Source organism: Crocuta crocuta, unplaced genomic scaffold, assembly GCF_008692635.1.
Source record: "Crocuta crocuta isolate KB4526 unplaced genomic scaffold, BGI_CrCroc_1.0 scaffold299, whole genome shotgun sequence".
Lineage (NCBI taxonomy): Eukaryota > Metazoa > Chordata > Mammalia > Carnivora > Hyaenidae > Crocuta > Crocuta crocuta.
This window is the reverse complement of record NW_027532747.1, coordinates 12,974,278-12,987,672: the sequence shown is the minus strand read 5'-3', so window position 1 is coordinate 12,987,672 and position 13,395 is coordinate 12,974,278. Positions and strand designations below refer to the sequence as shown.

Genomic DNA, 13,395 nt, shown 5'->3' with positions numbered 1-13,395 from the left:
GCGGGTAGGCGGACGGGCTGTGGAAGCTGTAGTTGAGGCTGAACGGGTAGTGGGCCGCCTGCGGGGAGGCGAAGGGCGCGTGCTCCCGGATCTCGGGCTGGCTGTAGACCAGCGCGTCGGGCCGGCTGTAGGCGTACGAGCTGCCGATGTTGAGGTTGCGCAGCGAGCGGCTCTGCCTCTCGGCGGCCACCAGGCCCCGGTTCAGCTGCTTCATGACCGTCTCGTAATCCGGGGTCGGGCGGTACGACGGCGGGACCAGGGCGCTGTGCCGGTGTGACGGCACGTAGTCAGGCCTCATGACGTCGCTCCCGGTGATGCTGGGGTTGGAGGACATCGGGGAGGGCTGCAGGTAGGGCTGCGGGTTGTTCAGGGAGTTGGTGCTGTGCGCGCTGTACACACTGCCGTTTCGGATCCGACCGCTCAGGTCGATCTGGGCCCGGTCCAGGCTCGTCTGAGAGTGGCAATAGTATCCGTTCTGGTTGGTCGCAAAGAGGTTATCTGGGAAACAAACACATTTAAAACCAATGAGGTTTTTTTTGTTTGTTTTTAAATTTTTTAAATGTTTTTAATGAGACAGAGAGAGAGAGAGATAGCATGAACAGGGGAGGGTCAGAGAGAGGTAGACAGAGAGTCTCAAGCAGGCTCCAGGCTCTGAGCTGGCTGTCAGCACAGAGCCCGACGCGGGGCTCGAACCCACGAACCGTGAGATCATGACCTGAGCCAAAGTCAGACGCTTAACCGACTGAGCCACCCAGGCGCCCCAAAACCAATGAGGTTTTAAAATGGGTTAAGTTGGACCAATTAGTCGGGCAGAAACTGAGACGCGCCCTGAATGCTGCTGACATTTTCAGCGTTGTTTAGAAAAATCCACGCAGACATACCCTGGCTTTCCCCAGACTATCTGAATGACCGGGGGCGCATCACTGCCTCCAGCCCGGGTGTCCTCATCTACAGAAGGGTGATGGCTCTGCCAGCTCCAGGGGTGGTGCTCAGCATCTGGCCCCCAGTAAAGATTAACCAAATCTAAGTCCAAAACTAAGAGTACAATTGATTATATTGTCTTTTACTGGAAATCAAAAACGTGTTTTACTAGAGATGAAACAGACTTTCTGGAACTCTAGGTAGCTGGAGGCACGCAAACCATCTATAAATAAATAGCTCCTTAAGTGGAATTCTAGGTATATACATTTATGGGTTCTTCTAGAATGAAGACAAAATGACAAGAACTCTGCGGGTTCTGCTTCTCCAGGTCCAACGGTGTCCTCAGTTGCTGTGTACCTCACCAGGGGCCAGAAGCCAGGGAGAACCACGCTAAGCTAATCACCACCCCCCACCTGCTCTAGCCCCCATCTCCAATGAGATGGGGACCCAGAGCTAGCAGACTCAGGAGCGCCACCTCATCTAGGGTGGCTACGTATGTGCCTGGTAAGGGCTGGACGGAGGCTACTTTCTTCTGTCTAATCTGTGGTTCACGAGAAACACCATCGCCACTGAGGGTGATTTCTCATACTTCAAAGAGCAGCAGTCATGTCCTTCTGAGAACAGGGGGCTTTGAAAAGTATTCTTTTTGGGATTCAAGAGCCGTGTGATGACTGAAGTGACTAGTGGTTATCGAAGTGAACAGGTCAGTCTAGTGTGTGGACTTTCCTCAGATGGCATGCAAGCCAGGAGGAAACAGGGCTCAAACACGGCACTGTATTCTCCGTGCTGACACTGGTGCCTCCCCGTCCCCGCACCGTTGCCACACCTGGAATGCTTTGCGACCCGAGTCCCTGGAGTTCTCCTTTCTCACTGGCACCACAGCCTCTCACTGGTCCTTACTCCGGCCTGTCTGCACTGGCCTCCATGCCTGCAGGCTCCTCCATGCACCCCACAAATCATCCCTTCATGAGCCCGTGTGTGCAGAAGGCTATGCTGAGAACTGATGGGGCAAAAAGATGACGGGAATCCAGGATAGGAAAGGGGAAAGATGTATATGAAAGTCACAAGTCAAGGACGTGTTACACGATAAGGAGGTAAGTGTGTCAGGGGTCCACGCAGGAGGAGGGAAGGATCACTTCCAGCTTGGGCCGGGTTGATGGGAACAGGAAGAGACTCAAGGGCAACTTCACAAAAGACACAGCATTCAAGCGGCCTTGGGGAGGTAGCGAGGGGAGGGCCTGCGTGGCTTGCAGCGGCAGCCGGTCAGCCACTGGGTGCAGGATTCCCCTTCCTCGCCTTGGGGCGTGTGCCAGGCATGGTCATATGACTAGGAGAGGTCAAGGGCAAGGGAGCAGAGCGTGGAGAGTCAGTTTCCATGGCCCCTCCTCACCACCTCCCTGACCAGCACTCCAGATGGAAGAGGCCTCTCCAGCTGGAACACAGGGGCAGGCAGACATGGAGCAGAGTCCTCCTACCAGTGCACGACGGCCAGGGGACCTGAGCAAGAAGTCGCCTTTACCGCAGAGGCCACGAGAGTTCCCACAGCCCGGCCTCAACGAGCCCCAGGGGACGGAGGCGCGTGGGCAGGAGAGTACACGAGGGCGTCGTGTCAGGGCAAAGGGCATTCTGGGTGACAGGGCAGCTCGGGCAAGGGCAAGGCAGGGAGACCGCTTCCGGAGGGCGTCCTCGGTGGAGACGAGTCCCAGCACAGCGGGCAGGGAGACTGGAAAAGGAGTGTCGGGAAATGGCGTGGAGAGTGTGGCTCCTCAGGCAGAGGAACGGTCACCGGGGAGACGAGAAGAGCCTGGCACCCACGCGTCAGGTGAACCTCAGGTGAACCGGGAGAGTGCGGGCGGAAGACGCCCTCTCACGTGGGGCTACAGAGAGCCGGGTGGGGCCGGACTACGCCGGAGCAGGGGGCCCGGGAGAAGGAGAGATACAGGAGCTAGAGGCAAGAGCATGTGTAACGACTGGGTGTTGAGGGCCATAAAAAAGGGGGAGGTGGTGTAAAATTACATGCAGTTTGGAATCCAAGCAATCAGGACCATGACTTCATCACAAAGATGAAGTAAGGACAAGGGGGAGAGGGACAGGCTTGTGGGGTAGAGTGATGAGCTCAAATTTAACGTTTTCATTTTCGGCACGTTGTAATCGTTGTGATCGCTGATACCCAAAGCCAGGCACCCCGCGGAGGGCTCTGTGTGCAGAGGCCCCTGAACTGTGACTCAGAGACAGATGGCAATGCAGGGCCCAGGAGCAAGGACAGGTGGGCAACACAGATGTGACAACTGTCCCTGCGGAAATCTGAAACGTGGATGGGCTGCTGTGGGAGCCTGCACTGGGGGGGGGGGCAGAAGGCCACGAGCAACACTGAGGGCATAGGAGGAGGGGGAGGGAGAAGCAGCGTGCTGGAAAGAGCCTGTCCCGAAGGAGAGAAAGCTGGACCGTGCTGGTGAGGAGAACGCGTGGGCACTGGGGACCTGCGAGCGCAGTGGAAGGAAACGGGCAACAACCACAGACACTACTCTCAGAAGCAGCAGGAGAAAAAGGGAAGGGAACAGGAACTCCCGACCACTGTTGGAAGAGCGAGGTGAGGCGAGGAAAAAGTATTAGGGTATCTGCAGACCGAGGAAAAGGGCAGAGTGGTGAGGTAACTCTAACAACGCAGAAATGAAGAGGCTTTACCCGGAGGTGGGGGCGCCTGGGGGCGCAGAACCAGCTGAGGGCGGGGTGCAAGGAGAGGGCAGCGAGGAAGGGAGAAAACACCCTGAGGTCGTGCACTCTGGGAACCCACATCCTGACACACCGCTCCCCTCGGGCCTACCTGCCTACCTCACTGGGAGTTCTCATCCGTGCACGTGACGCCTGGCACACAGCACACTCACAGCCCACCTCTGATCCCTTCACACATCACTTCTACCAGATTCCTACGTGAGGGTCCGACCGTACCCCTCCACTCCCCAATGCCCATCCTCATTCTGTGCCATGGCATCCGCTGTCCCCTAAGACCAGGGGCTAGAACCCCAGTTCACTGCCCACCGCTCTCTCCAGCTGTCAAAATCCACCCATCTTTCCAGAAAGCTTTTCTCAATCTTCCCAACAGGATGAGACTCTTTCTTCATGTAATTGCTTGCTCTCTCTCCTCAAAACAAGCACATTCTCTTTGTATTTATTTGTGTACTAGTCTTATCTCCTTCTATTAGATTCTGAGCTTCTTAAGATGTAGAACTACTTCTTTGCGTTAAATCTCCTTGGCTTTTATAGTAGAGCCTTGTACAGAGAGAGTAAATGTCTATGAATGATTGCTGATGGTCAGCGTGGCAGGCACTGCCTTAAATACAGCTGGCTCTACTAATCAAGTGAAAAATAAAAATAAATAAAAATTAAAAATGAAATGTTTAAACCTTTACAATGGGAAGCTCTCAAGCGGGGAAAAAAAAACAAAATGAGCTTGGGGTATCTTGTGCCAGAAACAAGGAAGCACTCAAAGGCTAACCCAGGGAGTGTGAGCAGGACACGGGAGTTGGCTGAAGGGGGCTCCCATGAGCCAAACTCGCGATCATTTGAGCACCAGCATTTGCTACTGCATATTGCTACACATTTTTGAGAGACTGAATTTAATGGTGGCTGCTTCTACGAATCTGGGACAGTTATAATCATGAAAACAATTTGGATGCAACATCAGCCAAAACCTGTCCTGGCTTCAAGATCTCCAAGTCTTCAATGGATTTATTCAGATTGTAATAATTTTGTACAGCGTTTCAGAAATAGTGTACTTTACCTTGGGAGGAAGTGTATGGTTCTGTATAATGTCCATTATAATGCAGCTGGGGTTGGGGCGGCATCACATAGGATTGGGGCTTAGGCTAAGGAATGGAAAGTTGGAAACAAGGTTAAAACACATTGCTACCTATGTAATATATGTAAAGTAAGTGTCCGCTGGTTTCTTTTTCTTTCCATTAAAAAACTTCTGAGGAAGTTAAATATATTATATAGAAAATAAACCTGGAGACACTATAGCTCTTACCATATTTATCACTTTCAGTGTCTCCCAGAATGCCAAGGCTGAGCCCTCTACACAGATATCAGACATCAGAGATCACAAGAAAACAAGCTATATCCAAAAAGTTAAGAGCAAGAAGGAACACAGTTTCCTGAATTCTTATATAAACATGTGAATATGCAAAGCTTTAATGTAGTGTATTTGTTATTAATCTTCTCAGACAGAATTAGCTAATATTTTAAAGATCTACTAACTTCTAATTGCTCTTTGCTAATAGTAAAAACTTGTAATATTAGGCCAGATCTAATATTTAAATACATGTAATAACATAAATATTACATAAATGGTAGGGTTAGCCCACCGCCCAGTTCTTTGGTTAAAAAAAAATCAAATACCAGCACGCTTTTGTGGTCCGAACTAAAAAGTAACACTATCAAAGCATCTTTTATTAAGGAAGATGACATCACTAAAAGAAAAAAAAAAAAAAAGCAATCATAATTTTCCTTACCAGGGACACCCTTGAAGACGACCTCCTCCTAACTGGGTTCACTGCAACAGTCTGCGTTTGCCTATAAAAATAAGACATGTCATTGAGACATACATACACCGAGTTTTCCTAATTCTGCCAAAGTAAATGAATAAGAAGGTAAAATAGTAAATCTGCTAAAGCAGCAAGAAGACAGAACTAACCCAACCATAAATTAGAGAAAAGAAAGGAGACTCTGTTGTCCTCACCTGGGGCTTCCCCCCATTCCAGCTGCCCAGACACCCCCCACCCCCGCCCACACTCCAGGGATTGAGCTTCCTGATGCAGCGGCACCCGCCCAGACTATCAGGGGATCAGCACATATATCTTTTCCTGGTCTATCTGGGTAAAGCCTCTGGAACGAGGATCAGCAGAGAGGGAAAGTGGCAAGGCTTGATCACCCACAGACATCCCGCAGGAGCAAGATTCAGTACAAATGCATCTCTCCAAGGGGGCCTGGGTTAGCAGCGACCACAGTAGGGGTGGGGGAGGGGAGGTAGGGCTTGAACTCAACTGCCAGCCCAGAAGCCTGAAGCAATGGGAAAGGCCTGTAGTTAACATCCTGCTAACCACCTACCACAAACATAATCAAAAGATAAGTTTATAACTTTGGTAACAATCTAGATTTCCTGTAAGGAACTAAGAGAAAACAAAAAATAGAAAATTTGGTTCATTGGGCCCGTGGTACACCCATTTGACTTTTCTATGCAAGAAATTTCTCTCTGGTTTTATTTTTTTAAATGTTTTAAAGTTTATTTATTTTGAGAGAGAGACAGTGCAAGTGCAAGCAGAGGAGGGGCAGAGAGAGAGGGAATCCCAAGTAGGCTCCATGTTGCCACTGCTGCAGAGCCTGACGCAGGGCTCAAACTCACGAAACTGCGAGATCATGACCTGAGCCGAGAAACCAAGAATCAGATGCTCAACTGACTGAGCCTCCCAGGCACCCCTTGTTAGCTTTAAGTGTATTTTTTAGAAAGCAATGAAGACTATATTAAGAAGTGCAGACTGACATTTATCAGATAATGTGAGATTTTCAACTATTCCCAGCAAGTTCCATCTTTGAATAAGCAATTACATCAAAAAGGAACAAGAGACAAAAAAGCCAATGTGTAGTTTTACCACTTTTAAACAGAGGCAGGATGCTTTTGTTCTTATATGCAGTCAGTTTATTGCAAATAAGATCTAGGAACCTAAACATAGGATTTTTGGCTTTGTTGATGACTTACATAATTTTCTCAAAGCACTTCTGTAGGTTTTTTTAATTAAAAAAAAAATTTTTTTTTTTTTTAAGTAAGCTCTAAGCTCATTGGGGCTTGAACTCACAACCCCAAGATCAAGAGTTTGCATGCTCTACTGACGGAGTCAGCCAGGAGCCCTTCAAAGCACTTTTTCTTTTAATTGATGAAATAAATATGTAAATGTTTACTTTTTTAATTTTTGAGAAAGAGAGAGAAAGCAAGCATGAGCAGGGGAGGGGCACAGAGAGGAAGACACAGAATCCGAAGCAGGGTCCAGGCTCCACGCTGTCAGTGCAGAGCCTGATGTGGGGCTCAAACCCGCAAATGTTGAGATCATGACCTGAACTGAAGTCGGATGCTTCCTAGGTGCTCCACAAAGCACTTTTTCAAGAAAACCTTTCACCATCTGTTCCTGGCTCAAGAACTTATGTGACACATAAATACTAATTACAAAAATATTTTGTGACCTTTAGTTATAATGTTCTAAGGACTAATTACTAGAAAATCCAGAATCACAAGGTGAACACTCAATCCATTTAATCAGCAAATTTACCATATCAGCATCCTAACAATTTGTATCTTGTATTCAAAACCCCGAAAATTAGCTTATTTTTATAAGACTTTTGAGATAAAACTAGTTATTATTTCTGATTAAAAACCCTCAACCAAATCAGGGCATCTGATGGCTCAGTTGGTTAAGTGTCTGACTCTTGATTTTGGCTCACATCATGATCTCACGGTTCATATGAGTCCAAGCCCCACGTCGGGCTCTGTGCTGACACTGCGGGGCCCACTTGGTATTGCCTCTCTCTCTCTGCCCTTCCCATACTCACTCACTCTCTCAAAATAAATAAATAAAATTTTAAATTAAAAAAAAAGCATCACCAATATAAAGAGGGCTCTTGTATTTACAACTACATGCATGGAGCTGGAATGTATTATGCTAAGTGAAATAACTCAATCAGAGAAGGACAAACACCATATGATTTCACTCATATGTGGAATTTAAGAAACAAAACAGAAGAACATATGGGAAGGGGGGGTGGGCAGAAGAGAGAGAAACAAACCACAAGAGGCTCAATGTTAGAGAACAAACTGAGGGTTGATGGAGGGAGGTGGGTGCGGGATGGGCTGGATGAGTGACGGGTACTAAGGAGGCACTTGTGATGAGCACTGGGTGCTGTACGTTAAGTGATGAATCACTGAAGTCATCTCCTAAAACCAATACTGTACTATATCTTAACTAAAATTTAAATATTAAAATAAAGAAAAAAACTAAAGGGGCGCTCGGGTGGCTTAGTTGGTTAAGCGTCCGACTTTCACTCGGGTCATGATCTCGCGGTTCGTGGGTTCGAGCCCCGCGTCGGGCTCTGTGCTGACTGCCAGCTCAGAGCCTGGAGCCTGTTTCAGTCTGTGACACCCTCTCTCTCTGACCCTCCCCTGCTCACGCTGTCTCTCTCTCTCTCTCCTAGAAATAAAATAAAACATTTAAAAAAAAAAAAAAAAGAAAAAAACTAAAAACCATTACCAATATTGGGCTTTAATGAAACTAGAGTAGTACTGACTCAGTGACAGTGTTAGAATAAGGAAACATAGGAGCAATCTGAAAAATGGTCCCCCCAAAATAAAAACTGATTATGGGATAAAAAGGTGATATTCCACCTCTCAGCAGAGAGAAGATAGGTTATTGGCACAATAGACCATTTATAAAAAGTTCAAGTCTCATATAATACGATATAACCCACATAACAGATGGATTTAAAAATTAAACATTTAAATATGAAGACATACGTGAACTTACAGAAAACAAATACTTCTATTATTTTTTTTTAATGCTTATTTGTTTTTAAGAGAGAGAGAGAAAGAGTGCATAAGTGGGGGAGGAACAGAGAGAGAGGGAGACATAGAATCCGAAGCAGGCTCCAGGCTCTGAGCTGTCAGCACAGAGCCTGACACGGGGTTCGAACCCACAAACCATGAGATCATGACCTGAGCCAAAGTTGGACACTTAACCGACTGAGCCACCCAGGTGCTCCTAAATATTTCTATTATATATCATAGGCTGAAGATCTATCTAAAAATAAAACCAATAAAAGAAATTACAAATTAAAAAAAAACCCGAGTGCTCATCAGGACCTTAACATCAGGCGACTACAACTGCTTTTTTACTAGTTGATTTTTAATTAAATGCTTTCTGTAATAATTTTTCATTATCATCAAAATGTGTTAAGGTTGTTGCTAAAGAATAAGGGTCTCTTTTCCAAAGAATATTCCATCTGCCAGAATTTATGTAACTCGACAAGAACACAGCAGATGTGAATTCTGTTGGGCTGCAAAAATTCCTGTATCAACTGGCAAAACACTATTGGTCCTAATCGAGGCCTCCGTGGGGGACACGCTGGGATGATGCATCTGGGCTCAGTGTTCTGTTCTGTTGAACACTAACTATACATTAAAATACTCCTTAAAATCAGCATCCAGGATCTGAAGGCATTCTGGAGCCTTGAAGTTTACTTTGCGTCTGCTTCTTCTCCATCAGGGGTAGGCAAAACTGGCAAAACAGGGTCTTTAGAAGTTCATATTTATTTAGTCCACTGTCCAAGTGGACTGAACTTTTAAGGTACTGTAAATTCAACATTCAGAGACGAGAAGAAAGGGCTGGTAGAATACAAGGACATGTCCCGAGCTGCCCAGATGCAGGCAAAAATAAAACTTAAATGTGTTAAATTACAAAATGCAGAGATGCAGAGCTTAGAAGCACAGGCAGGAACTCCCACACGCGCTATCTATTTGGGCGCCCTTGCCGGGGGCACCCAGTGTGGAGGCGACTGCCCACTGCAGAGGCCGCTTCTTGCTCAATACAAACAAACGGAACATGTCCTTCTCCTGCCAAACCGTCTGACCAGGCAGCCTCGCCATCGGTTCTAAAAGTCAACCTCCTCTTTCTTCCTGCTGCTGTCCCTGTAAATGTAGTTTACGGAGAGATCAGCCATCCTCACCTTAGTGTACAAGAGAAAAAGGTGTAATTGCTGGTTGGTGTTTTCCAGACTTTGGGGGCAGCTGCTGTGTTGATGGGTGCCGCTAAAAATGAGATAGCCGCAGAATTCTTAGGGGAAAAAAAAATCATTGGAATGTGTGCACTGAAGAAGACAAACTAAGTACAGGCTGCTAGCCCATGAGAAATGAATATTACTCACTGAAGCAGTGCTAAGGGCCGAACATGATTATTTCACGGGATCTGAACACCAACACCATAAGGGATGTGCCAGTTATTATCTGGACTTTACAGATAAGGAAACTGATACTTAGATTCTAAGGGAACTGCTCTTGGTCACATGACAAATAAGTAGCAGAACTGGCACCGGAACCAGGCAGGTCTGTCACATTATTGAGCACAGGCTCCTAGCAATGGATTATTTGCTCCACCCGCTCCCCAGCCCCAATGGATTTGTAAGCTCCATGGGGGCGAGAGGACATAATGGTAGCACCGGTGCCTGGCACACCTTGGTTCAAATGTTTGCCGAACAAATGAGTGACACCACGAGTGAAGGGCTGAAGCAGATACCAATTACTTTTTCCTATTTGTAGTGATATTTGGGACTCTCCACCTTGTGTACTCTGGCTTGTTTCTTGAGGTAGCCCACAGGGTCGGTGACTCCGCCTACCGTCTCCCTGGCGAACGCTTGGCAGTCACTCAAGCACGCTGCTGAGCCAGAACCCGCGCTGCACGTTTGAAACTGATTGTCCCACAGTAGCAACTCAAAGACCAGAAGCAGATACCAATTACTGAGCACTTATAGTTGAGCTCGTTTCTTTTCTTTTTTTTTAAGTTTATTATTCTGCGAGAGAAAGAAAGCACCAGCAGTGGAGGGGACACAGAGAGAGGGAGAAAGAGAATCCCAAGCAGGTTTCACACTGACCACGCATAGCCCGACGCAAGACTCCAACTCCTGAACTCGTGAGATCATGACCTGAGCCGAGGGCAAGAGTCGGATGCCTAACCAACAGGGCCACCCAGGCACCCCGAGTTCCTATTTCTAAGAGTTGTCTCCATTTTGCTGTGTGGCCTTCCTCTCTTATAGGTTTATAGCCAGTGAAGAGGAGACTGTGGTAAAAGAAAAATGTGTTGGATGGTGGAAATACCTAGAAAATGTTGATCTCGATGACTCTTTCTGATGGGACAGGGTTACTCAATCTTCTTCCAGGCCTCCTCCAGGCTCTTCAAACCCTGCAGCGGGCTTACAAGTAGAGGCAACCCCACCCCCCTTCAAGAAGGGCCTCCTTTTTTTTTTTTTAATATTTTTAATGTATTTTATTTATTTCTGAGAGACTGAGAGAGAGAGTGAGCAGAGGAAGGTCAGAGAGAGAGGGAAACACAGAATCTGAAGCAGGCTCCAGGCTCTGAGCTAGCTGTCAGCACAGAGCCTTACACGGGGCTTGAATCCACGAACCGTGGGCTCATGACCTGGGCCGAAGTCAGACGCTTAACCGACTGAGCTACCCAGGTGCCCCAGGAAGGGCCTCCTCCAGTCAGAGCTTGGTCAGGGTCTCCACTACAGAGGGGGGCACACGTACCAGCCCTGTCACTATGCTCAGCAAGCAGCCTGCTGGTGACTGAAACTCAACTTTCCCTCTAGACTAAGTCTCTTGAAACCTCTATCACATGGCTCTGCAGGTTGGGGGATACCATCCTCCCCAAGAATGTTTCTCTCCCAGTCTTTTTCTCAGAGGAATTAGAGGGGCTGATTTTAACAGGACCAATTCTGGGGTCCGGAAGAAGGTATGTGACCTAACAGACTGACGTTATCTCATTTAATTCCTAATCCAACCCTAAAGGAATATTCACATTCTTCTTGTCTCATTTTTAAGGCTTAGGTGACATCAAAAGATAATTCTGCTACTTAAAGTACCTTGTTTATTCTTATTTTTTAAAGGTTTATTTTGAGAGAGAACGCGCATGTGCACATGTGAGCAGGGGAGGGGCAAGGAAAGAGGGAGAGAGAATCCCAAGTAGGTGCTGCACTGTCAGGGGAGGGGAAGAGGGAGGAAGAGACAGAATCTCAAGCAGGCTCTGCGCTGATGGCGCAGACGCAGGAGCTCGAACTCATGAACCGTAAGATCATGACCTGAGCTGAAATCAAGAGTCTGTCACTTAACCGACTGAGCCACCCAGGCATCCCCTAAAGTGCCTTGTTTAACAGTGGAGGAAGAGCGCAACACTGATGATGAGTCATGTCATTCTATAAATTCTAAAACATAGTCATCTGGGTCAAGTTTGGATGAATCAAACAAGACTATCCAAAACAGCATTTTATTATGTATTAGAACAAACAGGGGGTTAGGGGAGAGATGATACTCTAGGAGCAAAACCCTCTTTCTATACAAGTAAAATCATCTCCTGAGCCCCCAGGTGCCCCAGGCTGACCTAGCCATCCAGAATCTACTGTCTAATTTCAGGCCTGCTGCAGTTTCATCAAATGCCCATCACACTGTCAGTTGACCTATCTGGACCATAATCTACCAATAGTCAGGAGTATTATAATATTAAATGTGACTAAACAGTCTAGGTTGAGAACCTTAAAAGAAATGACCATAGGGGCACCTGAGTGGCTCAGTCGGTTAAGCATCTAACTTCAGCTCGGTCATGATCTCTTGGTTTGTGAGTTTGAGCCCAGCGTCAGGCTCTGGGCTGACAGCTCGGAGCTTGGAGTCTGCTTCAGATTCTCTGTCTCCCTCTCTCTGTGCCTTCTCTGCTCACATTCTGTCTCTCTCTCTCAAAAATAAATAACATTAAAAAAAATTTCTTTTAAAGAAATGACCATAAAACTTAAAGTTATTTTCAGTTTCATCATCCATCAAAACGTTAAAAGCTACGAATTCATCTGCTTCACCTAAGAGCAAGTGCTGATAAGTGAACTATATTAGTTTCCTACAGAAGGAAGCAGGGGCCCTCCATGAAGATAGCTCAAGGATACAGACTTCCTTAAATCTACTGGATGTACAAAGATTAAAAACAAAGTATGGAAAATACTCCCTCAAATATAATTATTTCATTTCTGAAACACTCGTATGCTTTCTTTATATAGATATATGCAACTGATGTCCCTATTAATGTAGTTTCACTCATGTTTAGCAAGAAACAGCAATATGACTAAAATTAGGTTTCTAAACCTGACTTTCTTTTCCATCAGAACTTTAAAATCACTAGCAGTTGGTGATTTGCCAAAACAAAAACAAAAACAAAAAACTCCTTTAAAAAAAGGCATTAACCACCAACCGACATGGATGCCTACTTGGAAAGAGATTGTATTTTACAGTTTATTCAAAATGATTGATTTGATTCTCCATTATTTTCCAGAAGAGGAATAACTGAAATAATGATGGTTCAATATAAATACTCATAAACTTATGAAAAGGCTGTGTTCCAACAGAGTTCATATCTACTGCTTGGATCTCAGAACACTACTTCTGCATGAAAATAACGTCACACGTGGTTGGGTAACCAGGCCAGCCCAGGAGAGCCCCAAATGTGACCGCCCTGAATGAGCAGCGCCACTGAATCTGGCCACCAGGGGAAGCACATTCATGTACAAATACATCGGGAGCCTCAAGCCAGCATCCAGCAGAGGCTTCCCACATGCAGAGAGAAAGCAGGGCTCCCCCTCCTGGTCAGTTAGTGCTTTCCACATCCCACCACCAGACCAACA

General features: G+C 46.5%; 1 protein-coding gene across 1 annotated transcript in view; it reads right to left on the bottom strand.

Annotated features, from left to right (window-relative positions):
• PTPN21 (protein tyrosine phosphatase non-receptor type 21) overlaps nt 1–13,395 on the bottom strand; it is a 73,465-nt gene that overhangs the window by 12,508 nt on the left and 47,562 nt on the right. The window contains exons 11-13 of the mRNA XM_077780841.1: nt 5,433–5,493; nt 4,703–4,787; nt 11–498 (exon numbers count right to left, since the gene is read on the bottom strand). Coding sequence (XP_077636967.1) covers nt 11–498; nt 4,703–4,787; nt 5,433–5,493 — 634 coding nt within the window. The remainder of the gene's footprint in view (nt 1–10; nt 499–4,702; nt 4,788–5,432; nt 5,494–13,395) is intronic.